Source organism: Miscanthus floridulus, chromosome 9, assembly GCF_019320115.1.
Source record: "Miscanthus floridulus cultivar M001 chromosome 9, ASM1932011v1, whole genome shotgun sequence".
In the NCBI taxonomy this organism is placed as follows: domain Eukaryota; kingdom Viridiplantae; phylum Streptophyta; class Magnoliopsida; order Poales; family Poaceae; genus Miscanthus; species Miscanthus floridulus.
The window spans coordinates 1668934-1696092 of record NC_089588.1 but is presented as its reverse complement, the minus strand read 5'-3'; the positions used below and the strand labels follow the sequence as shown (position 1 = coordinate 1696092).

General features: G+C 45.4%; 3 protein-coding genes and 2 pseudogenes across 3 annotated transcripts; 2 read left to right on the top strand and 3 right to left on the bottom strand.

The window, feature by feature from the left end:
- Positions 1-719: 719 nt before the first annotated feature.
- LOC136484075 (putative wall-associated receptor kinase-like 16) lies at positions 720-5255 on the bottom strand (annotated as a pseudogene).
- A 1924-nt stretch (positions 5256-7179) lies between these two features.
- On the top strand, positions 7180-8183 carry LOC136484073 (uncharacterized; annotated as a pseudogene).
- Positions 8184-10864: 2681 nt separating this feature from the next.
- LOC136483263 (uncharacterized) lies at positions 10865-11578 on the top strand. Its single transcript, XM_066480279.1, has one exon. The coding sequence runs from the start codon at positions 10865-10867 to the stop codon at positions 11576-11578; it is 714 nt and encodes a 237-aa protein (XP_066336376.1).
- A 1466-nt stretch (positions 11579-13044) lies between these two features.
- LOC136483261 (O-methyltransferase ZRP4-like) lies at positions 13045-15449 on the bottom strand. Its single transcript, XM_066480277.1, has 2 exons — positions 13981-15449; positions 13045-13414 (listed from the first exon to the last, which is right to left on the bottom strand). The coding sequence occupies exons 1-2, from the start codon at positions 14770-14772 to the stop codon at positions 13115-13117; spliced, it is 1092 nt and encodes a 363-aa protein (XP_066336374.1). The 5' UTR covers positions 14773-15449; the 3' UTR covers positions 13045-13114.
- A 137-nt stretch (positions 15450-15586) lies between these two features.
- On the bottom strand, positions 15587-26227 carry LOC136483259 (uncharacterized). The gene is made up of 6 exons (XM_066480274.1): positions 25909-26227; positions 24914-24999; positions 17223-19871; positions 16925-17134; positions 16721-16836; positions 15587-16439 (listed from the first exon to the last, which is right to left on the bottom strand). Exons 1-6 carry the CDS (start codon positions 25909-25911, stop codon positions 16363-16365), a joined length of 3141 nt encoding a protein of 1046 aa, XP_066336371.1. The 5' UTR covers positions 25912-26227; the 3' UTR covers positions 15587-16362.
- Positions 26228-27159: the final 932 nt, after the last annotated feature.

Below are 27159 nucleotides of genomic sequence, written 5' to 3'. Positions count from 1 at the left end.
TTTCTTTTTAAATAATATTATTTTAATAATAACTAATAGCAAAACTAAGTGCTGTTATGGAAAAGTTGCAAGTATAGATGCTTTTTGGCTATATTGATGAATGGTCCACAGGGCACTAATCGGCATTTCGATTGATGATATTGTTATAAAACATACGGACTCTATTCTAGAAAAAAAGAAGGAGCTAACTAGGATCGAGACTTTGTTAACAACTTCAATTTATAGGTGAACAAGGGAGGAATCCTAATAACCAGGATGGAGACTTTGTTAACAACTTCAATTTATAGGTGCCGCGTGGTGCTGTAGCAACAGAAGCATGCCTCCGGTGTTTTCTCCTAATATAAATTAGAGCCAATGCGCACTAGTTTAGTTAAAAACTTAAAATATACGTGTGCACTATTTATATGATAACTTATTTTACATGTGTACGGAAACAGGTAAATGATAAATCAGATTACTATTTATCTGGCACAATCTCATAGTTTTTCAAAGTTCTGAATAATGTTTATTCTAACGCGAAAGAACAGCTATATCTTCACGTACAGATAAATACTCCTATTATACACCAAATAAAGCCAATGAAACGCTGATTCTATATATATATATATATATATATATATATATATATATATAAAATTACTATAGGCGACCTGCTGGTGAGTGATACATTATAGATGGATAACCACTGGCACTAAATCAATCATACTCAATAAGCACATCTAGCGTGGTAGGGTGGCAGATTCCATGAACTCTTCCTCTAAACTATAACATCTCTGGTTGTGTTCCAGTGGTAAATTGGCTCCCTGACCTGGTTCTGTGGCAAATGCTTGGCAAGTAGCTTTAGCTCTTCGAGTTAGCAATATTGTTTCATTTTGCTGCTCATTTTCCGGGCTGCTTTGGCAAGTGCTCACCTGTTTCTATCGTAAAATCTGTAATTCCATCTCCACTTGCTTCATTGTAGGCCTTTCTTCACCACGTAATCTTAAGCACATCTCCGCAAAGGAGGCGACGCTGCTGATCTCCTCCTTGGTTGCTTCCTAGGCAACTTGAGGATCAACTATATCAATGATTTCTCTCTCTTTCAATGTCTCAAGAAAGTAGTTTGACAAGTTCTGAACCAAGCTTGAGTTACTTGTGAAAATAGGCTTCTTTCTAACAAGCAGCTCTAGTAGTACCACCCCGAAACTATACACATCACTCTTCTCATTTAGTTGCCTCCTATAGAAATACTCTTGATCTAAGTAACCAAATGTACCTTGTACATTCGTAACAATGTGTGTTTAATCAACTGGAACCAATCTTGAAGCGCTAAAGTCTGAAACTTTTGCTGTGTAGTTCCCATCCAAGAGTATATTAGAGGACTTCACATCACGATGGAAGACTGATATTGAAGCTGCTGAGTGGAGATATGATAGAGCTCCTGCAGCTTCTGTGGCGATTCTTATGTAATCAGCCCAAGACAAAGAAACATCATTTCGTGATTCATCATGGAGAACTTGAGACAATGATCCATTGGAAATATAATCATATACATGCAATGGAACCTCAGATTCGAGACAACATCCAAAGAGCTTCACGATGTTTCTGTGATTTATTTCAGAAAGTATTGCAACTTCATTGATGAATTGCTTGATCTCGCTGTACTCAATGACTAGAGACTTCTTTATTGCAACAACACGTTGGTTAGATAAAATGCCTTTACAGACCATCCCGTGGCCACCATGTCCAATGATACGTGTGGGATCAAAGTTATTTGTTGCCTTTTCTAGCTCTTCAAGAGAGAAAATATTTGTTTTGTTAGGCGACGTCAACTGTTCTAGAAGAAGACCTTTGTTCTTCTGGAAATAAGTCCTCTGTAGTTGCTTTTGAACATTTCTTCTCCATCTACGGACAAGAAATAATGCAAGAAAGGCCAGGAGTAGGATGTTGAAGCCTCCCGAAAGTACGATAATAATACCTATATAGACACGAACATAACCTCCTTATATATATTGTACCTTATTTTGCAATATAAATACTAATAGCAATAACAATAATAAATATGAGCAGCAAATGTTGTTATTTAGTAACAACAGTAACGATACCTATGAGCAGAACCTGCTGCTTTGTTCTAGTACGCTGGTTATTTGCCTGATCATATATCGCCTTTCGAGGGCATTCAATGCACTTGAAGCTTCCCTTACAAATGTCTTGCTGAAGGCACTCATCAATATCTGCAAACCAGATCTAAGATGTGACAACGCAGAGAGAGTTTCAAAGTGAGCCCTTGTTTAGTTGGAGAAATTTGGATTTTGGGGCTACTGTAACACGTTCGTTTTTATTTGATAAATAGTGTTCAAACATGGACTAATTAGGCTCAAAACGTTCGTCTCGCAATTTCCCACCAAACTGTGCAATTAGTTTTTCTTTTCGTCTATATTTAATGCTCCATGCACGGGCCGCAAACATTCGATGTGACAGGTACTGTAACAACTTTTTGAAAGTTGGGGTGTAACTAAACAGGGCTGAGTGATAAAAGGAGAGAGATGTCGGGTACCTTGACAACCACTCTGAATGTACGGATTCCCTTGGAAGCCATCTGTGCATTTGCAGCGGTATCCAAAATAATAGCCGTCAGATGTGTTCACTTCCACACACCTCCTGTTGATACTCACACAAGCATACCCAGATGTATTCTGTTTAGCTTCAGCACAGCTTAGATTAGCAACAACCCATTGCATAGAGCTGCTTGTCAAACACTCAAACCATAACCATAAAAAAGATTAAAACCGGGAGCATTCATTATTTCTTCAGTGTAGTTAAGTATCCCTTCGTTAACTTGGAGACTGATGATCACATCCCCCGGAGGTCCCAAATGGAGAAAAGCTGATGATGTCGCATTTGTGCAGAAGAGGTGAAAAATTTCCATAGTGAAGCAACCATCTTCTAAGCCAAATGGGAATGGCACATCGATGTTTCCACAGTGACGGGTACAGTTAGCTCTGTTTCCTTTTGGATTATAGTAAGAAACATGTTAACCATGCATTCAAGTTCCAAATGAAAAAGGTAACCGTGCATAAATCGACTTGTCATTTTGTATGCTACACTTTTCATGGTAATAAACAAATAAATAAGTAAAACATTTGTTTCACTCAATCAGTTGCGAAAATATAAAGTGATATTACAATTGTATATATCTAAGAAATACCAACAAATGAGTAAAATACACATTTCTACACTTAAAATTACTGATTAAGTGAACTTTAAAAAAATACTTAGATTAAACTATACATTTTTCTCTTTATTCATTTTCTAATACAATCAAGCGTAATAGATACTCTGCAGTATCTATCCAGTTGTGATAAACTTATCAATCGCTGGTCCATATATTTTTTCATCCATATACTTAGTTTTTTTTCCTTCACATGACAATTATGTATATTTTCAATATGAATTTAGTTAAAACCTTAACTTCAACTATGGTAGATATATACTTTAGGTTGTTATAGATCTTAAAATTTAAGTGATCCCATATCTTTATGATTTTTGTGAGAAATTTTGTCATTTATCTTTTTTCTCCTAGCGAGTATCATGAGATAATAGGAAGGCTCCATTGGGGACATCTAGTTAGGATTTCTACGATTTATATTCTTTTATATAGCACGATACGTATTTAGTTGAAACTAGGACTAAGTTATATATATAAGCCTTGCTGTATCCTTTTCTGTTACATCATGAATCTATATTTTTAGCTTTCAAATTTTAATCTACTTATAGCAATTTTTAATCAACAAGCTAAGTTAAAACCTTTGTGCTAATTATATCTTTTAGGTCTAGGCTTCCCTTTGAGTTCTTAAAATGACATAAATAGTTTTTTTAGTTTGCGCCGTGGTACTCAGGATGCTTTTCAGATAGTCATGGCATGAATGAAATGTGCACTTGACCGTATTCCCTTGCTTTGGCTCTCTCTCTCTCTCTCTCTCTCTCTCTCTTCTTATCTCTCATCGGCCCCCCCAATTCTTCTTCTATCTTCTTTGAATTCGGATCGTCACCCAACATACCAGTAACATAGAGTGCTTATTAAATTAGATCTCATGAGAAATATAAGTTAGAAGTAAGCATAATGCTATGCACCATGATCTATATCAAAGAATTATATGTAGTAGTATTATTTTATAAAACATAGAGCGCTTAAAATGAAATAGTTACCATATTGATATGACATAATATTTCAGTCCAAATGTATAAACTTATTTAAAATAATAACTTACAAAATTCATTATCATGGAGTATCAATATAACTTAAAGTGAATTGCCAGTACCATCACTATGTGGTTAGTTAAGAGAACATTTTTCCACACTTGATAAGCAATTACAATAAATATTTATCCTAAGATATACATGTTTATTTGTCCTACATCATGCATAGAGTTATGCTTACTTCTAACCTAATAGTGATAAAAATGTGTAATTTAGAAATATACATAGTAGAATTTATGAATATTGAATTATTTTTCATAATAGATTATAGTAGTATTTACATATAGATTTGAAAGATATAACACAATTAAGGTGGATAATTTAGATACAAATTAAAAGATATTACTTTCTATATTATCTTTTATAATAGCATATGCGGATAACTTAAATTTAAACTTAGAGGTTATGTTTGCATTATCTTTCATATCAGCAGGAGTGTGTAATTTATAAAAAAGTATTAGAAGGTTACTTTAAATTATTTTTCATAATGATAGAGGTGGTTAATTTAGATACAAATTTATGGACTTATTTGAATTATCTTACATAATGGCATAGGTGGACAATTTAGATTCAAATTAGGAGGGTTATTGTGAGTTATCTTTTATAATGACAATGGTGGGTAATTTGAATACAAATTTAGGGGTTACTTTATAATTTTTTTTCATAATGGTAGAGGTGTGAATCTTTTATAAAACAGAATAGATCCAATGGTTATTATTGGTAATGGTGATTAGAATATACAAATCAAATGTCTAATGTTTCTGATTACTGTGATAATTTCTAAGATTTTTTTTCTCAGTGCATCTGGTGAGTATGAACATGGTGGCCTCCGTGATTATTTCTTCGCTGCCGGGGCACCAAGTTGAGCAACCAAACACAGGCCTGCTGGTCATCTGGTCGATCCAGTACACGTCCAGGTCGCAGCCGATCACACTGAATGTTGCAGAGGTGTCAAATGAGAAGGACCTCCCAGGGGTTTCCAGGGACATGTTGTACACGCGTACACCGGAGTTCATGGGGGATGGCACGCCACATGGAGACCAAGACGAAGTCCTGACACCAGCCGGCGATGTTAACTTCGATGCTTTCGACCACCTCGGTGATGCCGTCTCGCAAGAAGAGCTTCGGGGGCCGACTGGCGTCGTCGTTGCAGATCAAGCTGAAATCGGGCCCCCTGGGAGCAATCCGCTCCGACGCCGAATGGGTAGGCGAACGTCAGATTGCCGCAGCTCGACGTCGGGCAGCCGTCCAACGACGTCCTGTTTCCTCCGGCCATGATGCTTCCGGAGGCTGCTAGCACGGTGGTCGACGACGTCTCTACTGGAGACCAAACAATCACCAGAGAGAATAATAGTGCCTCACAAAGCATCATTGGCAAGGTTATCATGATAGTCTAAGCTCCCGGTGTTTTTTTTTGTGTGTGCGTGTGTGTGAACCTAGCAGTAGTGCAAGTGCATGGCGGAATGAGACCATGGCAAAAATGAAGTCCACATAATGCTTACCCGTCCGTCACTCCGAGCTTTGCCACCAGCTGCAATTTTGGACGTCCTTGCAAGCTGCATATGCCCTGGTCAAGGTCAAAACTTGTTGACACGCATATATGTGGAAAAAAACGGCTAGGAGACCCTGCCGACATGCCGGCTAGGAGTCTTCCTTACTGTCGACTTGCCTAAAAAACACTGAATTTCTTTTTTTTTTGATAACACTACTAAAAAGAATTTTAAAGACAACCTGTGGCTATATACAGACACCGTCTGTATAAAAAATAAACCTTTGGGAGACTCAAAGATTCATGCTGCGCACCAGACTAGAGTCACGAGGTGCGGAGCAAGCGAAAACCATGGGATTAGCAGATCTAGACTATTGTGCCCTCAAACATGACACAGGAATATAGTAGCTAGACTAGAGATATCTTGTAATATGGAGAGTGACCATTTGGCTCCCCAATTAATATGATGTTTGTAACAGTCATAAAAATGGAGGAATACAACACTAGCCTTTAAAAAAAACTCGACCCGTGGGGGTAAGACAGCCCTCGGACATTGTGTTTAAGAAGATCTTTTTACTTCAAGTTATCATAGTTTTCTCCTAGAGAGAATTCTGTATTTGGCACCGAAACAAATCACTCTTCCGTATTTAGCACTGGAAATTTTGAACTTCCTTATCTAGCATCAACTTGAAAATTTCTTCCGTATATGGCACTTCCGTCCATTTGATGGAGTAACAATGTCAAGTGCAACCTAAAATGACATATATACCCTTACCAGCAACGTGTTGGCAATGACCATCACTCGTCCGTCCGCCACGGCAGCCTTCGGCCGTCGGCCAGCTCGATGACGAACGGCGTCGTCCGCTGCCTCGGCCACGGGGCCCCATCCGGGCACCACAGCCCACCGCGCCCACGCCTTGTCTACCTCCACAATGCCAAGGTCCACGTTCGTCTTGGTCCGCCTGGGCGCCGACTCCATGGCCGCTACGCCGTCCGTCTCCCTGGGCATGGGCAGCATGAAGACGGTGGTCGCCTCAGCGACCTCGCCGTACTAGAGCCGCACCATCGTGACGCCGGGCCGCGAGGCGGCAGGGTCCTCCTCCTCCCCCCCTCCACCTCCCCGGCCGCCTTCTTCCTGGCGCGCTCCAGCTCGAGCTCCACGCGCGCCCTGCCGGACTCGGTCTCCACCACCTGCATCGCGGCGTACTGGAGCCGCACCACCGTGACGCTGGGCTGCGAGGCGGCAGGGTCCTCCTCCTCCCCCTCCACCTCCCTGGCTGCCGAGGAGCAGGACGGTGAGAGGCGGCGGCGGCGCGACAGTGAGCCCGGTGAGGCCGTCGTCGCACCACCAGAGGCGGAATAGCCTCGGCATGCTCACCGAGTTCGGCGAGTGCTGGAGTTGGCAGGCACAGGCTGGAGTTGCTCTCTCTCGTTCGCGCGGTGTGGTGATGATGGCGACCCACCACGACGCGCTGTGGGCGAAGCTGCACGAGCTGGAGCTGCAGCTCGCGGCGTACAAGCTCCTGTGCGCCACGCGCGGGGACGGGGACGACGCGGGTTTCGCTTTCGCGGATGGGGCCGAGACACCGGGGGGTGGCAGCACCTGCCGCGGCAGGCAGTACGGCGCCTACATGCGCCAGCGCGACGCCAGGCGCGTGCCGCGTCGGCCGAGCAGCAGCAGCAACCGGTGAATAATAAGGGCTCAGCAACCTCGGGACGTGCGCGCAGCGGGGGCGGGACGCACCACGCCGATGAGCACGCGTAGTGCGCTCCGGTGCGCGGCTCGTGACACGCAGGAGGCGGGCGCCACGCCGCGGCTGGTCATCGCCCCGGCAAAGAGGACACCGGCCGTGTCGTCCATCCCGAGCACCCCGAGAAAGGACGTCGCCGGCGCGGCGCTGCCGAGGAGCACGACGGTGAGAGGCGGCGGCGGCGCGACAGGGAGCCCGGCAAGGCCGTCGTCGCACCACCAGAGGCGGAACAGCCTCGGCAAGCTCGCCGAGTTCGGCGAGTGCGCCACGCCGAGGCCGTTCTTGAAACGCGGCACGGGCACCGGCGGCGCGGCCGCCCGGCCAGGCTGCCGACGACGCGGGTGCACGACCTGCCGACCCTCGACGTGGCCATCACCCCGAGGCCGCTACCCCAGCAGCAGCAGCAGGAGGAGCTCGGCCACGCCCACGTGCACACCCAGGCGCTGCGCCACATCCGGTCCGTGTCGGAGCTGCCGTTCGAGACGGCGACGCTGGCCTCGCCGCAGGCGCGGGCGAGGAAGCGGTGGGGCAGCCCGGAGAGGCCAACGGCGATGTTCTCCGACTCGCACAGGGACCTGTCCAAGGGGCTCAAGAAGCTGCTGAGCTTCGTGAGGAAAGGTGGCAGGAGCGGTGGCGACGGCGCGGGGCGTGCGCTGGTGGCGCGGCGCGGTGGTGGACGCGAGGGGGTGGGGGTGGGAGAGTGACAGCATTTCGGTACTTATCAACAAAAACTGACATGGTCGATGAAGTCAACAAACGGATGGATGGCTAAAATGGACGGAAGTGCCATATACGAAAGAAATTTTCAAGTTGATGCTAGATAAGAAAGTTCAAAATTTCTAGTGCTAAATACGAAATAGTGATTTGTTTCAGTGCCAAATACAGAATTCTCTCCTTCTCCTAACGAGGGTTTGAGCAGGAACCGATATTCTCGATAGTTGGCATTGTCCGCGGTTCCTACTTTTCAATCAACAACGATGGCAAGAAAAACAACATCAAGGACACCTCCCGGTGACCCACAACACTCAAAATAACACCCAGAGGGATCCTTCAAATGCAACCATTTTGCTAGCTACTGCACCAAACCAAAGCAATAACCCAACCACACATGTCCCACCCATCAGCCCCTTTGAGGAGTTCACCTTCAAGCGACAACCACCAGCCGCTAACAACACGGTGCAACCTTCAGATTAGGCAACACGAGGCATTCAAACGACACTCTACAGACACAACGAGATAGAGGAGTTATCATTCGATGAAGAGACATAGTTAGGAAGCTTGTATGATCAACTACGCGAGAAGAGAAGAAGGGTTGATTAATTACACATTCCAAGAATGCCCATACATTTAGACACAAACCACTTGACCACCGGGGGGCAAAATGGTCTAGATGGTCTTCAAAGCATCGGAGGGTCATGGGCCCTTCAAGAAGTTGCTTCACCTCAACTCGATGACCCCATGTGCCTCCCCGAGTCCTCCTCTGGGTTTTGAGGCCCAAACTCAAAAACCACTCTTCCCGTATTTTTAGGCCGAGAACACCAAACCCTCCTAGGCCATGTAGTTGTATGCAACCCTCTGATGTGGACGTGTGTCCTTCATGTCCTTGGCCCGTCGGTCCACCAAGTGCTCGCGATGCCTTGCCTTGACTTTGTTGAACCCTAACCTTGACAACTTTTGTCAACATTGTCTTCATCACCATCTCCATGTTTGCTGTTGCTCTTCGTCGTGTCATGTGCTAGCCATACTTGGTCCATCCTCCAGACCCTTGGTCACTTGATGCAAGTATTCGTGTTTACTCTCCACCATCCGTGGTCCATCAACCCAAACTCCTCGCTTGACCTTCTCCATTGTTGTCGACCACCTTAATGCACTTAACCTTGCACATTCACAAGCCAAGAGACATGTTGCACAATACATACGAACTCGACATCTTAGTTGGAATCACGCTAGAACCAACTCTTCCAAAGCTCTATCATCTCACCTTGACAATAACTTATCATCCTTGACATGGACAAATATCCACCATGTCATCTCATAAGCTGAATTGTTCAATTAATTGAGCTCTAGGTGCAGACTAAATTAGCAGCACACACCGCATCTTCCTTTTGTAACTTAGTGGACCTCTAACCTTCTCTTCTCTTATCAGGCACGTCCCCTCTCTGTAGATAAATAGAAGATGGGGAAAAACATGTCAGATCATGCCTTTGAGGAGGGTGACATTTGATATGTATATAGCCAAGGTGGTTTGGGTTACAAGAATACAACGTGTGTATGACACTTATCCATAAAATTCTTTATATCTTTAGTACCCTTTCACAGTCACAGCAGGAGGACTTCAAGTTTGTAAACAACTATACGGGCAGCTCTTTAGTCATGATGTCTGCAAACTAGTGAGAGGACAGGGCATGAAGAAAGCGAACTAGTCCCACAGTGACCTACTTGCGGTCTTGCGGACAAACTGCATATCAATCTCTCTGTGTTTTGTGGCGCTGATGGAAATGCCTTTCTTCGTTTGGTAATGTCTAATGTCATCATTAATGATGACGTGTTTGTGTTGCAGATAGCAAGACAAGCCAACAATGTTGCACGAGGACGTGCAACTACAACTGCAACTAAAAGATGCTGAAAACCAACTGACAGATCATTGGAAGGTGAGTTCAGTTAGTCATTTAACAAACATGTCGGTTAGACAGTTGCATAATTTGCACGCCATTTCTTTTGGTTGAGATATGTCTACCTGTATTTCAGCTCAGCACTCGTGCAAATGCACGGCCGCCAATATTCAAAACACAAGTCTGATTTGGACAACTAATTTGTCGATCAACTTGATATGAGATTACTAATTTATGCGCCAACTGATTTTTGGTACCCAAAAGCGAAGAATGTGCCAACAACTTCAAGGTATAGGCGGCGTGTGGTGCTGCAGATAACAGTGGCATGCCAGCAATGCTACATAAGGAGATGCAGGTGCAACTGTCGTTTGACAGACTGTTTGGAGGTGAAGTCAGCTAGTCACTCAATATGGCACATGTCGTATTGCATTTTCTTCTCTTTGAGAATTTCCCACCTTGATTTTTGATAACTGCTCGTGCATATGATTTTCTCAAACACCACATACCATCAAGTTCACTTATTTTTTTGATGAAACCATCAAGTTCACTTATTGATGTTTGTTGCACTGAACATAACCGATGATTACGCCTCATCATACAAGTTGCTCCATTACTGATGATGTGGCTGAGGTGACATGCCAATTCCTAACTATATAAATAGAGTGCATCAGAAGGCTGAGCACAAAGAGTACAGAGATCTCCTTCCTTTCCCTTCCATTCCACACAGAAGACAGAACTGAAGCATACAGATCATCACGCCATCCTTCACAACAATGGCCTGCCATCAAAGGTCTACAAGTCTGCCTTCTTTGCCTCACTCCACTGAATCCAACGTGGAGCAAGAGCTGCAGACCCTGAAAGCTCGCATCTCGTCGCCTTTGGCAACCATTGACACCACGTGCGATGGTCTGAGGCAGCTTGGGGACCTCTACAGCTGCGTAGAGGAGATGCTGTGCTTGCCCAGCAACCAAGCCTTGACGCAGCAAAGGAAGATGGCGGAGGAAGAGCTCGACAGGTCTCTTGCGCTGATCGATCTCTGCAGCGCCATGCAAGAGAGCTTGGCGGAGCTGAAGACGGGCGTCCAGGAGCTGCGCCTGGTGCTCAGGAGAGGAGAAGACGCAGCTGTCCAGCTCAAAATCGAGTCGTTCGTCCGTCTGGCGAAGAAGGCACACAAGCCTCTGAAGAAGACGACCAGCAAGGCTACTGCTGAAGGTTGCAGAGTGGTCAGACTAATGGCAGAAGCCAGAGAGACGGCTCTTTCTCTGCTTGAATCCGTGTCGCGGCTCTTGCCGGAGCAAATTGGCGGTCCAAACGCGAGCAAATGGTCCCTTGTTTCCAAGAGGTTCCAGAAAAGAAAGGTGGTGTGCGAGGAGCGGCAATTGCGGGCGCTTGAGCGCACCATGGGTGACCTTGGAGATGGTGTGGGTATTCTGTTCAGGAGGTTGATTCAAAGCAGGGTGGCTCTTCTGAACATTCTTAGCTCATAGATGCTTCTAATGACGTACACGTTCCCAATTTGTATCTCAACTCCAATAAAATGTAGATAAACCAGATTGATTGAAGACAGTTTTGGTCGTACTAGTACCTTTTTGCCGCATCATTGATGTTCTATGCATGCCTCTTGTACCTATGTTGACAGCTAAAACTAAAATATGACTAGGAGAATGGAAGATTGGACTCGAAAATCAAATGCTGTAAAAAGAGTTAAATTTGGATAATTTTGCAAACATCCAGAAAAGACTGGCTCAGGCTCGTTTTGGAACCGGCCTGAACCGGTTTTAGCAGTCTGAGGCCAAATCAAGATTTTCCTGTTGGAACTTATTTTGATCTACTGTGAAATTTATAAATTGCATGTGGAATAAGTTTTACTGGAAAAGATCACCAGTCAATTTATATGAGAGAATCATGGTTGATTAAGTGATCCATCTACCCAATCGATCATAATCAATCTATTATATTTTTCACCTTTTCTTCTACGTCAACCTCTTCCAACCATCTTGTTGTTCACCACGTCTCTCGACGAGATTTGCCAATATTCAGGTGGCCTTGCCGATATATACATATCACCCATAGAACAAAATGGTCAATGTATGCATCATTCTTATAGACTACAAATAGCCGATGAACTTGACATCGTCTCTATGGCTATCATGTGTTTTTAAACTCGCATTCGTTTAAAAACCGAGGGGGCATATGTTAACATCTAAAATATGACCAGGAAAATAGAAGATGAACCGGAAAATAGAAGATGAACCGGAAAATCAAAAGTTTAAAAAGAGTTAAATTTCATTTTAAACAAGTCACCACTGGAAATGTATTTTCAGGAACGATTCTTTAAAGCATTCCGCCCCTAGAAACACACTTGCATGAGCGGTTATCTTAGGCCAACTGCCCATGAGAATCCATTTTCAGGGTCGGATGTCTTGACCTAACCGTCCCTGGAAATGCATTTTTAGAGGTGTGGTTGTTATAAGCAATTGTCCTTGAAAATGCTTTTTGAGTGACGATTGGGTCAAGGAGTGGTTGTTTTAAGCAACCTCTAAAAATCGTATTTTTAGAGGTGGATGTCTTTTAAGGAAACAGCCACCCCAAAAAATGCATTAAGCTCTGACCCTATGGGCCTGTTCGGCTGGTATTAAAGCCGGCTGATAAGCCGGCTGAAGTTGTTTTGTTGTGAGAGAAAAATACTGTAGTGTTGGTTTTAAAAGCTGCCCCTAGAAACTTTTTTGACTGGCCCTAAAACCGACAAATTTAACTTTACCCATACATGTGAGGAACGTAAGACTCAAATAACATGGATCGCGGCTCACTTGTGTGATTCCTTAGATTTGAAGGAAACCATGAACTCCTTTAGTTTAGAGGCACAATAATGGTTCAAACGCTAGCATACATGCATATATATATACCATATTTTAGTGAGTACATATATACGAATTTAAACACACATCCACACTGTTGTCAAAGAGAGAGAAAACGCAGATCCACACATCAAAGCAGATAGGTGAGGCCGAGGAAACTGAACTTCAGGGGTAGAGCTCGATGATTGATCGAACACCTAAAACTGGTGTAACCTTGTAGTCACTGAAACCAGCTTCAAAGATAATATTCCTCCATTCTTGCTCATCTCTCTCAGTGCCGTTGACAATCATCAAGAAGAGATCAGACATGACCTGTGTCTCCCTATTCTTAAGATTTGTAGGCCCTGCACCAACCACGGTATCTACTATGATCATTTTGCCACCTGCACCTCGTGGTGGTATAGCTTTCTTGCAGTTCCTTAATATCGTGACGCACTCAGAATCACCCCAGTCGTGCATAATCCACTGAAATAAGAAATCAAGAGGCAGTGTTATTCCTGGTTAAGTGGTTCCTTAACATTAAATCAGAGATACTAGACTACGAGTACCTACTCCCTCAATTCTAAATTATAAGTCATTCCAACTTTCCTGGAGAGTCAAAGCATTTCAAGTTTGACCAAATTCATAGTATACCTATTTGATGTCATAAATATTTGTAATTCTCTCTATAATTTTGGTCAAATTTGATATGCTTTGACTCTCCAGAAAAGTTGGAATGACTTATAATTTGGAATGGAGAGAGTACCTTCCATACTTCCTATATATGTTCTGTATGAAGTATGAACTATCAGTTTCTAGTACTGTTGGTAGAAGTCACGTCACTTAAGGTTGAAAACTACTTGAACATACTTTTTCCATAAACTGTGCTGAAGTCACATCTCATAAACTTTTCATATTTGATTAATTTGAAGGTTACACCTGAGGACCAGGTCCTGTAAACTCTTGTTCTGAATTATGAGGATTGAATATTCGACCTACCTCATAATAAGCTATACAAAATGTGAAATTAGCTAGAAGTAGAAGATATATACCTTGAGGAAGACTGCATTCGCTGGTGGAATGGCCTCAAACATGTCACCAGCAACGAAACTGAGCCCGGCACAAGCGGGAGCGGTGGCGACGACGTGTGGAAGATCCAGCACGGTGCACTCTATGCCAGGGAACGCCACTGAGATGGCCTGCGCCGCCGCACCATGGCCCCCGCCAACGTCGACCAGGGAGCTTATCCCGTGGAAGACGCCACCGCACTCCTTGATGGCGATGTCCATGAGGAAGCGGGTGTCCGCGACCATTCCAGCGTTGAAGAGCTGGCTCATGGACGGGTCGTGGCCGACGACGTCCCACACGTTCTTCCCGTGCGACAACTCGAACAGGGGCAGGTCTGTCGCCGGCAGCTCGTGCTCGAACCACGTGCCAAGATCAAGGAACGGGGACACGAAGATGTTGTTAAGGATCAGGCTCAGTGTTGGAGTCAAGTTCTGTGACGAGCCGACAAGAAGTCGAGATGCCGGAGTGAGGCCGTAGACGTGGTCACCATCGTCAGACGACGAATTCTTGGCGATGCTGAAGATGCCGGCGACTGTGAGGACGCGCATGAGCCTGCGCAGGCATGAGATCTTGGACGGGTGGACAGCGGCCTTGGTGGCCATCTGGGTGAGGGTGGCAGTGCCGCCATGGCAATGGATGGCATCGGCGATGCCAAGCTCCAGCGCGGACTTGAACGCCATGGACTTGATGAAGGCAAACGTGCTGTGCCAGAGCTCGAGCTGAGCGTCGAGCAAGGCCTGCTGATCAGAGCAATGTTGCTCCTTGATGGACCCCATGGTGGCGTAATGGTGTCGATTGCTTTGTTATTAGCTTATTATAGCTATGTTGGATATATAGGAGGACATGTAGGCTACTAGGCTAGCTACATCTCTATATATAGGCTTATGTTTGACAGTAGCGTAGAACTGTACTTTTGCCTTGATCTCTATTCATAGTGCAAAACATCTACCACCTGAATTGAGACAAGAAGTGGATTACAATTTACAACTATGACAAAGTATGTCCACTTTTCGCTTTTCCATACCTGGTGAGCAAGATAAGGCAACTGGTGGCCATCTGTGTCATCTCAACACCTAATAAACTGTACTACCATGAAAATTAGCAACTGTTAGCTATTTAGCTAGCTAATTTTTAGTGCTAATGGATCTAAACATGCCCCAAATCGATCAGTGGTTCCCCATCAACTCACGTGTAAATCGAGAAAGCAACGTGAATGAATATCCCCTGTTCTGACCAAGAGCCAAGGACAACCGGACATGTCACAGCAGAGCTCCATGCCCCCTCTTGCTTGGATCATGCCAATGTGACAGTTCGGCTATTGGCCAGAATTCGGTCAGGATCTCACCCATTCCGGCTTTGTAGTCTGCACCCATTCTGCACATGGGCGTGCACCTTTCTAGTTTCTGGATTTGGATCTTAGATCTAAGATCTTTGACAGCAGATACGGCTCAGACTTCAGACATCAGGAACGTGTAACTCGAGAAAGCAACTCCTGTCCCTACTCCCTGGAGGCAGGGCACTGATTGGATTGCATTGGACGCGACACGTCCAAGTCTTATTTAATAACTAGAGTCCCTACATAGTATGTGGTTTTCTTGAATAAGCGAATGAGCGGCACTTCATATCTCAGGTCAGTTTATAAACATTTTGGAGTTTAAAACCATTGCAGAAAAGCATTTACATTTACATTTTATACAACCGTATCTTTGGAGCAGAAAATCTATTAGCCATGTCGAGCTTAAAACCACAACGCAAACAGCAGTACAGAACACAGAAACATAATTTTGGCTAGACCTTTCATAGTAGCAGCAGCACCACCACCACCACCACTTGATGCATGATACATCTTAGGTTAGGCCTGCAGGCACAGGAACGTCTTCAGTGTTAAAACGTGGTTAAAAGACAATCTAGCTCTCAGCCTGAACATCAACAAAAGGTTACAGCTACGCTTCAGAAGCCGGAGCGTGATTGTCGCTGGTTATTCTGAATCCTGATCCTACTTGCTACATCACTGTTTCAGGCCGTGATCTTTACAGAGCGTTATTCTGAATTCTGATTGTTATAGGACAGGCCTTCGCCAACCCTTTCAAAAGTTCAGAGAAACCACCAATGCACCTTCATCTTCCAGCTCCCAAATGTAGTGTTCTGACCTCGTCGTCTGCACGGTGACAAGGCCAAACAGCTTGGGTAGGGGGAGCTCTCTGAATTTGCGCGGGGCTTCCTATGATCACAGGGGTCGGTCTCACTGCAAAAGCCATGGACAGCGCTTGGCAGCTGTTGTCTCTTTGATGTTGTGATACCCTTCAAAACAGGCATTTCTTGGACCAGGGTGTCACTTTGCACCCATGTGACGTACAAACCTTTTGTTACCCTGCGGCACCTGTTTTCCCAGTACCCATCCTGGGCTTGAACACTCCCCACAGATAGTGTTTCCCTTGGAACGCTACAAAAGACGGGGGTTGATAAGTAAACTGAAAATATTGGCCATAGAACAAAGTAAAGCTGTCTGAACTCTTAAACTACTAGAAATCAACAGCAAGAAAGTAAATAACTTTTTAAGTGCACTAATGGACAGTAGAAGGAATATAATGCAAAACTGCACCGAGGCACATTGTCATCAAAGTTCATGGTTGCAAATTTAAAACAGGAGCACTGCCATATCATATCATATCCATGATTCCATGATATTTGTAAACATTGTAAAATCGGCAACATGGTACTTACTTTGACATTGCTCTGGTAGGAAAACAGAAGGGAAGATCAGCAGCTTGGCAAAGCCAACGACATATTTTAGAACTAAGCTATGATCAGTGAGATAATGCACTAGTTGATCCAGTTCCCTACAAAAGCAACAAGTACATTTTAAACCATGTACCTGAAAATACAAAACAAGCAATTGTCCATATGGTAGGACCGTAGGTCACGCACCTCATATTATCTGAGAAGAAATACAAGCCAATGCATTCAGCAGTTGGTTCTGATGCCTTCCACCTCCCTGGCCAGGCTTTCAACTTCGAATGCTTTGTTACTTTCATTAGTGCTGGTAATGATAGTGATAATTCCTGCACCTCCTTGCATGCTTGATTTGACAGGTGTGCAGCCAATGAAATATACTCCTGGCCAATCTTCATGATTCCACTATCAGCATAAAACGTGAGAAACATTAGCACTGCAGAGAGAAAAATATTGAAATGCTTTAGAATGGGATTAAAGGCATCTAACATACGTCCAGAAAGGTTTATCAATGGGTCTCGTGCAAATAAAGCTTTGCTGATCTGATGCTAACCATGCAGCATCATTCCATGTGCATGGAACACTAGCATTCCCTAGAGGTGCTTTTTTATCTTTGTTGGCCCTTCTCTGCTTCCTTGCCTTCATATCATCATTGGCATGTTGATTATTTGAATTTCCTGGAGTCATTGCTTCCTCAGAATTTTCTGCGGATCTTTGCTGCTTCATCACACGACTTTTCACGTGTCTCCTGCGCATCCTCACTTCCATCTGCATTGCCTCGGCATCTTCATCATATGATAAAATAGGCCGTTTTCTTTTCTTGGTCATGACATTCTCAAATGTTCTTACAGATTTAGAACATCTTGGTTCTGCATCATTGGCATCATTCACTTCCTTAGTTTTTGGAGATAAATCCAAGGAAGCACTTGAGCAAGTACGATCAATTTGCTTTGATGGCCTACAACTTCTTATATGTGCAGGATCTGTAAATCTGTCCTTCATAACGAGCTTGGTTTTCTGATGTTTAGTATGACGTGGAATATGTCTGTTTGGCCCTTTATATTGCTTTCTGAAGCTACTTTTTGTTGCCTTACATGGACTAACATGCTTGGAAGGCAATGGCATCTTCCATTTGTGATGTTTGCCTACAAGCCACATTTTTGGCATTTGAAACCAAAGTCTTGGGTACATCATTTTGGAGATTCTTCCCTTCAGCACTGGCTTGGGATAGTAACTTCCGTTAAAATCATTGCAACTGCGATGAACTTCATCTGACCTATTTGCTTCATCTAAGTTGTCTGCGTTAGAAACCAAGCATTCTTTTGGTGTCGAGGGATTTAATGCCTGGACATTATGCAGTGCAGGGGTCAAAGTTCCCATGCCTAACAAGCATTCTGTCATTTCAGCACTGTTTCTTTCAACAGCTGAGGCTCCTCCATTTGAGGAACTTGATGGTTCTGCTGAGGGATTTGATCCTTGGACATTATCCAGTTCAGGGGTGACAGTGTCCATGCCTGACAAGCATTCTGTTTTTTCAGTATTGTTTTTCTCAACAGATGTGCCTCCTCCGTTTGAAGAACTTGATGGCTCTACAGTATTTGACATTAACCTTGAGTCCATCCGCTCCTTGGAAGGATCCAAGACATCCATATTCCCAACATCTAGATCTGATCCTTGCATTGGCTGTGAGTAGTTTGATGGAGGCTTCGATCTTAGGATACTATTTGGCGCATCATCCCGTGGTCTAACCACCTCCAACGGATCAGGTTGCTCCCAACTTTCTGACGTAGGACTAGAACCATCTACTTGCTCCTCACTTGACCATATAGGACTAGTTTTATCAGTAAAATTGGGATGGGTTTGCTCAACATATTCAACTGAAGCAAATAAGCCAGGCTCCGCTCCTTGTTCATCAAGTTTTAACCTTGAGTCCAACCACTCCTTCGAAGGATCCAAGACATCCATATTTCCAACATATAGATCTGATCCTTGCATTGAGTGTGAGTAGTTTGAAGGAGGCTTTGATCTTAGGATGCTATATGGCACATCATGCCATGGTCTGAGTATGACCACCTTCAAAGGAACAGGTTGCTCCCAACTTTCTGATGCAGGACCAGAACCGTCTACTTGCTCCTCAACATCTTCAACTGAAGAACATAAGCCAGCCTCCGCTCCTCGTTCTTCGATTTCTAATGCACGGCCCACAGGTGAATGGCTTGTACCATCAGGATTAACCATCTCCGAAGGATGAGGTTGTTCCGCATTTTCCAATACATCATCTTTTTGCTCCATATTTGGTACTGTAGGGCAAGAACTATCCGTAACACATGGATAGGATCTCTCAACATTGATTAAAGGAAGTAAGTCAGGTTTTGTTCCTTGAGTGAACCCTTCAACACAATTCAGTGAAAAAGAGCAGTTATCTTTTTCCATTGAGAGGTCCAGACACTCCATTGTGTTCATAGTAGGTCCAACAGCACCCGCTGTCTTTTGTATTTCTACAGTAAGGTCAGAAGCTGAATGACTTGAACCATCAGCACTTTCTGGTTGATAAAATAAGTGGTCATTTTTACTTTCCCCTTCCTCTAAAATATCATTGCGCTTTAACTTTTCCACGACAAACATTTCAGAAAAATTGAATGTATCTGCACTCAGAAAATGTTTAGTGGAGGCATCAGAACTATCTCTTCTTGCTTTCTGCGATCTACGTCTACGACACCCCCATGTACTATACCTTGCCTTGTGCGACCTATGTCTACGACACCCCCACAACAAGGGTTCCTTGGTCACCTCTACTCTATTCACATTTGGTTCATTAATTATAGAACCCAATTGAATAGAGTAGTGGTCATCACAGCTAGAGTCATCGGGAACATGGAACCATGTAACGCTCCTCGTTTTGAGAACATCATTCATGTTCTGCAGACGCAAGAACATTCTCACCCCTGCCTTGTTAAAACCTTCCTCAAATAGCATGTTGTGTTCCTCGATCACATTCCTTGACCCCTTCCACCGAGGAACTTTGTGACTATGATCACAATTCCACTCTAATGATTTCAGGACTTCATTATGTTTTGGGGGGCAATCGTCACACAACCATTCAAATGATGAGGCGTCATAAATTACCGGATCCAAACAATATCTACAAAAACCACAAACAATGCTAGTTAGGGATAGATCTTCTATGGCTCGAGGTCATAGAAGTATACAGGTAATATGAGGAATAATTAACTACAATTAACCCTACCAACTTGATTGTTTAAGCGAAGTTTTTGGAAGGGTGAGTGTTAAGGTGGCAAAGGCTCTTTTGAAGTCCCTTGTTTGCTTTCAAAGTTCAATGGGCATGGTCAAGGCCAAGACATGTTCAAAACAATGGCAAGGTGTTGGAAACATCAAGATTACGAGCAATCTAGTGTTAGGAGCTGCTGGCCTCAACCCCTCCCCTACTCTCACCCACGATCCCGAGGTAGGTCAACACTGTATGATGAAGAAATTGGCGACGCAGCAGCGAAGGTCCTTGACGCTAGAGGCAGATCTAGTGCATTAGGTGTAGTCCATCCTTTACGGACCCCTGCCTAATCAACACCACATGATAAGAATGATGGCATGTCAAGATCACATGAAACTATTGTGGCTAGGGATGCCTTGTCTAGTGACCAAAGGGAGGTTAGCTTTGTGGTGGATAGGGTGGTAGGATGCCACTGGTCGTGGGGTGGGGCACCGCGGCAAGTGGTAGGGAGTCATGACTGTTAGAGTAACTAGGAATAGTACCACATTGTCTAACCACATGAGGTGTTAGTCCTATGTACTCTATATAATCAGTCCATGAGACCCAATGCAATATAACACAATATCCACGCATTATACACTAATCTTTCATGGTATCATTCGTCTAGGTTTAGATCCTAACCCTAGCCGCCGCCGCTTCCGCACCGCGCGCCCCCAGGGAGAAATCGATCTCCGCCGGGGGCAGCGCCACCTCTTTAGGCGCCGGATCCTATTGATCCCGCGCCCTCTTCGTCGTCGTCAAGCGGCAGATCGGGTCTTCTCGCGGCGCCGCGCTACCTCGCCGCCCTCTCCGCGCTCGCCGTGGAGGATGCTGGGTGTCGCCCCATCCCGCGCCGCCGTGGTGGTGGCCCGGGCAGATCGACCCCAACACCGCGCCGCCATGATGGCGGCCGGCCAATCTGCGTCATCCTCGTGCGACCTCGCGTGACCGCGACCCGCCGTGCGCCCCGCCCCGTCCGACTCCGGCAGCTCGTGCCGCAAGCCGGGACGAGCCGCGCTGAGGTGCACTGTTGCCGGGGTACACTTGATCCGTTGCTGCTGTATCTTTTTGGTTTGCCCGATCACTGATCGGGATTGAGTCGCCCATCGCCAGTCGACCTCGCGCATACCTACTCCGGCATCGACATCGACTACAATGACATCTACATCTTCGACTGTGCGGCTTGGCCGGGGCAGGTGATGCCGAGGGGACACCTTCCCGCGTCGCTTCTCGGTCATTCAGTCCGCATGTCTACATCGTCGGTTCGTCATCACCACCACAGATCGGGACGCCTCCGCCGGCTTCTTCCAGCATCGCTCCACCTCGCGCGCACTCGGTCCGTACAACCGATTATGCGCGATCCACCTGGCTCCCGTGACGTCCATCGCCGAGTACTATGCGCATCTTCTCCGAGCAACAGGGCTGCTGGCTTGCTGCCGTGTCGCCTCGTCGGGCTGCAGCACCGCCGCCCGTGTGTCCGCTTCGCCGTTGCATCTACATCACCGTCCCCTGTGCATCGACGACTGTACTGCGCACTCTTTGCTGCGCCATCCGTCTGCACAAGGTCTTCGTCCTGCTGATTGGGTCTTCGTCATCGAGCTGCCGCTACCCGCGCCGTCGCTGAGCCATGCTCGCTGGTCGCACCCCTCGCATCGTCGCTGAGCCCTGCTCGCCGATGCGTCTGCTCTCGCACTGCTTCTTCGTCCAGCACAACCACGTCGACAGCATCACCGTGGTTGGGGCCCTCTACCTTGTACGCCCGGTATTGGCAACACCGACGCGTGCTTTCGTCCCCGATGCGTTGCTGGGACTGGCAAACCCAGCCCACGCCTCGGCGCACATGTGGCTTGACTGCATCGACTTCGGCATCGACCCTCCCGTTCCTACCCCGTCTGCCTCGACTGTGTCGTCGCCTTTCTTCTACATCTACGACGGCCTTGACTGCGTTGACTTCGGCATCGCCCCCTTCCACGACGACTGCCTCGACGCGTCTCCGTCATCATCATGACGCCCCTCGCGCGCCTGCAGCTCCATCGACATGGCAATCCGACCACAACTACGTCGACCTCGACCATCTTCAGCACGGCTTCTTCGACCACGGCTATTGCGCCCTCACGCTCGGCTACCTCGACATCGGCACAAAGGGCTACCGCCTTGCATGAGGACTCATCGGCTTCTTCTCCAGCCACATCATATGCGTCGCATCGACTGTTATGACTGCAGAGGGGATGTTAGAGTAACTAGAAATAGTACCACATTGTCTAACCACATGAGGTGTTAGTCCTATGTACTCTATATAATCAGCCCATGAGACCCAATGCAATATAACACAATCTCCACCAATTATATTCTCCTTCAATGACATCCCACTCTTCTTAGTTCATGAGAAAGGGTTCAAATTGGTAATATCACAACCTACATTTTGGCGCGGCTTTGTGGCCCAAGTGTTCGTGTGCTTTGGGGTTGCACTTACCTTAATAATTAGGTAGATCTGATTCCTTGAGCCTTTAAGTTCCTGACATAGCACCTAGGTAAACTGGTGCAAATCAAGGATGAAAGTGTGAGAAAGGCGAGAGGGTCTTTAGTTGAGTTGGTTAAGTGCCTTGAGTAGCACTCCTCAGGTCGTTCGACTCCCGTGGGAGCGAATTTTCAGGCTGGGGTTAAAAAAAATCCCCTCGTTTGTCCCACCCAAAGCAGATGTCTAAGGTCCGGCCCTGGTCATGGTCGTTCTCACATGGGCTATGGTGCTGCTATGTATGGGTAGAGCAGGGGTTCGGAGGACTTCTAGGCCTGCGTGACAAGGTCTTCTTCTTATGCAGTGTTGGGGATTGTCTTAACCCCCGAAGGTTGAGTTTTTTAAGTGAAACAAAGATGTTATGATTGTGACATTGTGGGGTTAGGATCAATGTTCAAAAAGGCACTAGGCGATTTCTCGGCGATGACCCATAGCCTAAAGCGTACTAGAGCCTAAGCGAGCCTAGGCGTTTTTCTAGGCGTTTTGTATATATACTAATATACATATATTATCTTCCAAAAGAAACAATAAACAGCTGAATAGTGGTCTGAGATAGATAGGCTGGCTTACATAGATAGAAAGGCACAAGAGGCAAGAGTACAGCCCATCTCCCACAACAAGTCTCCAACCTTATCCATCTCTCCAGTTCCAGCCGCACTCGTCGCCCTTCCTCGTCGCAGCCACAGCCGGCATCCTTCCTCGTCTCCCGCATCAGCCGCCGCCGCCGCCGATTCCTCTCCCTCTCCGGCATCTCCTCTAGTGCGCGCCTGCCGCCGCACGCGTCCGAAGCTCCTCCTCCCCCACCGGCAACCTCTGCCAGACGCTCCTCCCCCACCGGCATTGCCGACGAGCTGGCGTCGCCTAGGAGTCCGCCCCTAGGCCAGGCGGGACCCCCTCGCCTAGTGCCTTGTCGCGCCTAGGCGGACGCCTAATGTCGCCTTTTTGAACATTGGTTAGGATGTAAAATGGTTTTGGGTGTGGGGTGCTACACAAATAGACCTTTTTTGGAGTTGGGATTTTACTACTTATTAAAAGGTGTTGTTTCACAAAGCTCCAGTTTGACGTTCATGCAAAATTTAGAATCTATGATAAATTGAAGTGCTTTAGACCTATGTGTTTAATCTAAAAATGAGAAAACGAATGGCTCAACTCAATACTAAGTCAGCCAGCAGCTCCAGCTCCAAGAATTTCTATAGTTAGGAAGGAGTAACTACAAAAAGTATTGGAGCTAGAGCTTCGCCAAACAAGCCCTAATTACAATGAGACTTTACTGCATGGCTCTTAAGAAAGTGGAATGTAAAAAAAAAGTAAAATGCACCATGAGTCCTTTGAACTTTTTATGGACTCTCAATTAGGTCATAGAACTAAAGTGAGCATCTAGGTCCTCAATCTACTGTAGATTCTCACGTGAGTTCAACTAAAAAAGTGACCATTTAGGTCCTTCAACTAATGATGAGCCTGAGTAGAGGTCAAATCCCACCACATCACGTTTCTATGCCCAGTGGTTGTGCCATTCACAGTCACACGATGGATCGTGGGTCTTAGTGGGGTTCCATGTCCCGGGAACGGTAATTCCGAATCGTGGTTCGGCACAACGACGGGCCAATGCTTGGGATGGGAGTCGGGATGATGTCCCAAAGCACACCAAATCATCGAGGCATATGCCCTACGCACCCGGGAACTTAAAATTGTTGATCCACGTCCCACATACCCATTCCACTTGCAGAAGAACCCTCCATCCCCCTCTCTTCCATGTCCATTCCCTCTGCCTCCTGTTGGTCCTGTGCGTACTGGCCTCGCGGCTACGCCTACATGCTCACCTGTGCTCCGAAGGCACACGCTCAGCACCCATGGAACAAACAAATAAAGGTGGACTGCAAGAGAGGCAGGACTGCTAGGGGAGAGAGAGATGGAGGGGTAGGGGATGTTTTTTTTTTGCAACCTCAACTGGCACGGCAACATAGGCAACTGTCGGTGGCGTGGCGGGTTTTGGACCTTTAGTCGAGCGCAACAGAGATTGAGGACTTAGATGGTCACTTTTTTTAGTTCGTGGACCCAAATGAGATTTAGCAATTGATTAAAGACCTAGATGGTTACTTTTATTAGTTCAAGGACTCAAATGAGAATCCTAACAAACATTTGAGGCTTTTGAACACCATAATGACAAATAAACAAGCAGTTCAGTATACAAAGATAATCTTATGGATGTGACTAACAAGGACAGAATTGAAAAAAATAATTCTCTATAAAATGTTAATAAATCATGCATCCAAGCAATTCCAAACTTCATTAGGACAAGATAATCAAAACTCGTGCATTTGTTTTGTTGTTTTACTTAGGAACTTTAATTTGAAAATAGAAGACATGACGACTTTGAAGAACAAGTAGAAAGAGAAGTTACAGGTGCCTCGCAGCGTTCTTGCAGTTGCTACATTGTACTAAAAGCTGCCTGTAGCCAACAACACCACACACTTCACAAACGAAGTCCTACATAAAAGTACAAACATGCAAATTTGGTTAATTCACAAAACCTCCCAATTTAAAATAACAAGCCTTCATGGCCTAAGTAAGCGCATATCAAAGTTGTGCTTGCATCCTGGCAAGGTGCTTGCCAGCAGGATTTCTCACGATTCTACCAATATGAACTGTAGTTGATACACAAAATCTAACACAACAAAAAAAATTCTCAATAGTGTTTCACGTTTCTGTACTGTATATTTATCCAGGGCTCCAGGTGCCCACCTAATGCTTCGGAGTGTAGGAAATTGCCACAATCTCCTCGAGCTCCGATCTCCTTGCCCATTGACAATGGAAAGGCTTAGGAGACATGGCAGTAATAGCAGTTCCTAGATCAGTCACAACTGTGAGGTCCCATTTGGAAATCAGTATTGAATCTTGCAACGAAACCATGGTTTGGGTCCACAGACCACTGCAGCGTGTTTCAGGATGAGATATTTGACTATTTTTCTGCAAAACCAGGAGCTGAGGACTCCTCTCCGTCATGCACCCCACCGGCTACTATCTGAATGTGAAGGCTCCCCTCGAGCAGGAGCTCGCCCTCAACCTCGCCCCTCCTCAAAATAGTACCAGGCTACCAGCCCATGCCCAATTCCACGCATTCAGCACAAGAACAGGATAGGCCTAACATAACGCGACTCCACCCGATTCGATTCCCCTTCCCTCCCGAACAGACACACAATTTGTGTCCTACTAGAAGCCGAGCAAATGTAATCGGCATAATCTCGAACACCTTGCCCTCACAGAGTTGGTCGGCTGAACCCGCGAAACACTCTCTTCCGAAGAAATCAGCCAACCAAATAACGAAGAGAAATCAACGCGCCACACGAATGAAGAGGGTGGGAACTGGAGCGCGAGTGAGGAACTGAGGACCCGTACCATATCGCAGAGTCGCGGTGCCGTGAGAAGCTCCTGCTCGCCGCTGTCTAGACCGCGCTGCGGAGGGCCTCAACAACGAGGCCAGAACGGATGCGGCGCGCGCTGCCAAAACCATGCGCCCTTCTCCCCCATGGCTTCAGCCTTCACCAGATTGCAGAGTGAGCGCCGCCGCCGCTGCCGCTGCGAGCGAGCCTCGCTTCGAGAGGGGAGGGCAGAAACGGAAGGCGGCTGTAGCGTGTGTGGGCTTCGTCCTCGGGCTCGGGTCCGCTGAGCTAGGCAGCAACTTTTTTTCTCGAAGGGATCGAAGTCGGCAGCTCCGGCGCGACACGTTGACAACATGCGCGGCTCACGCACCACGCGTGGCGTTGCGATGAGTAACGGTTGCGACACCCGGCGGTCGCCGCGGCAATTTTATCGGCGAAGAGACAAGCCTCGGGTAAGTTTCTATTTATTTCTTAAAAATTAAAAGAAATTTAAAAGTATTTTATAATAAAGAAAATGTGAAGCACTTTCTAGATATTCTTTTTATCCATGAGATCCAAACAAACTTTTAAGAGTTATTATTTTAGATCCTCGACTTTGTAGTTAATTTTTACTTTATATTTGAGCATTAAAAAAAGATCTACCTGTCTACTTGGCCTCCTAAATTTATTGAAGGCCTAACATCTTATTCCTAAATTTAAAAATTTAATTTTTAAAATTGTGTTGTAATAATATGTTAAATCTATATTGGTTTAAATTATGCATATACAATATTTTTTTATTTAACTGTGGAGGTAAAATGAATATCATGGAGGATTAACATGCTTAAAACCGTAAGAAAATAAAATATGAGCTCCGTTTTAGATAGTATTGTTATAGACAACCGTAAGATAGGTCTAAAATAGGGGCTATTTAAACAGGCAAGTAGGAAGCCTGTTTTAGGTAATCCTACCAACGATGCTCCAAGTACATCAAAAGCCCGAAAAAAAATTTCTCCCACCACCACTAAAGCAAGCTTATGTTTTGTTGTGGTTTCAAAAATAAAATATGTTATGTAGACAGGGAAGTTATACAAAAAATTAGTTTTATGATGCAAGGCTTTCAAATAATATTCTATAGGGAACACTGAGAGTTATATAATAATTTTCTAATCTCGGTTATAGTTAGTACCACAGGTCCATGCCGTTGTCTTCCTCTCCTAGCACCATTTTTCTAATTAATTGCGCTACCACCTGTGACGTTTTATCCCTTCACTTTCAAATCTTCTAC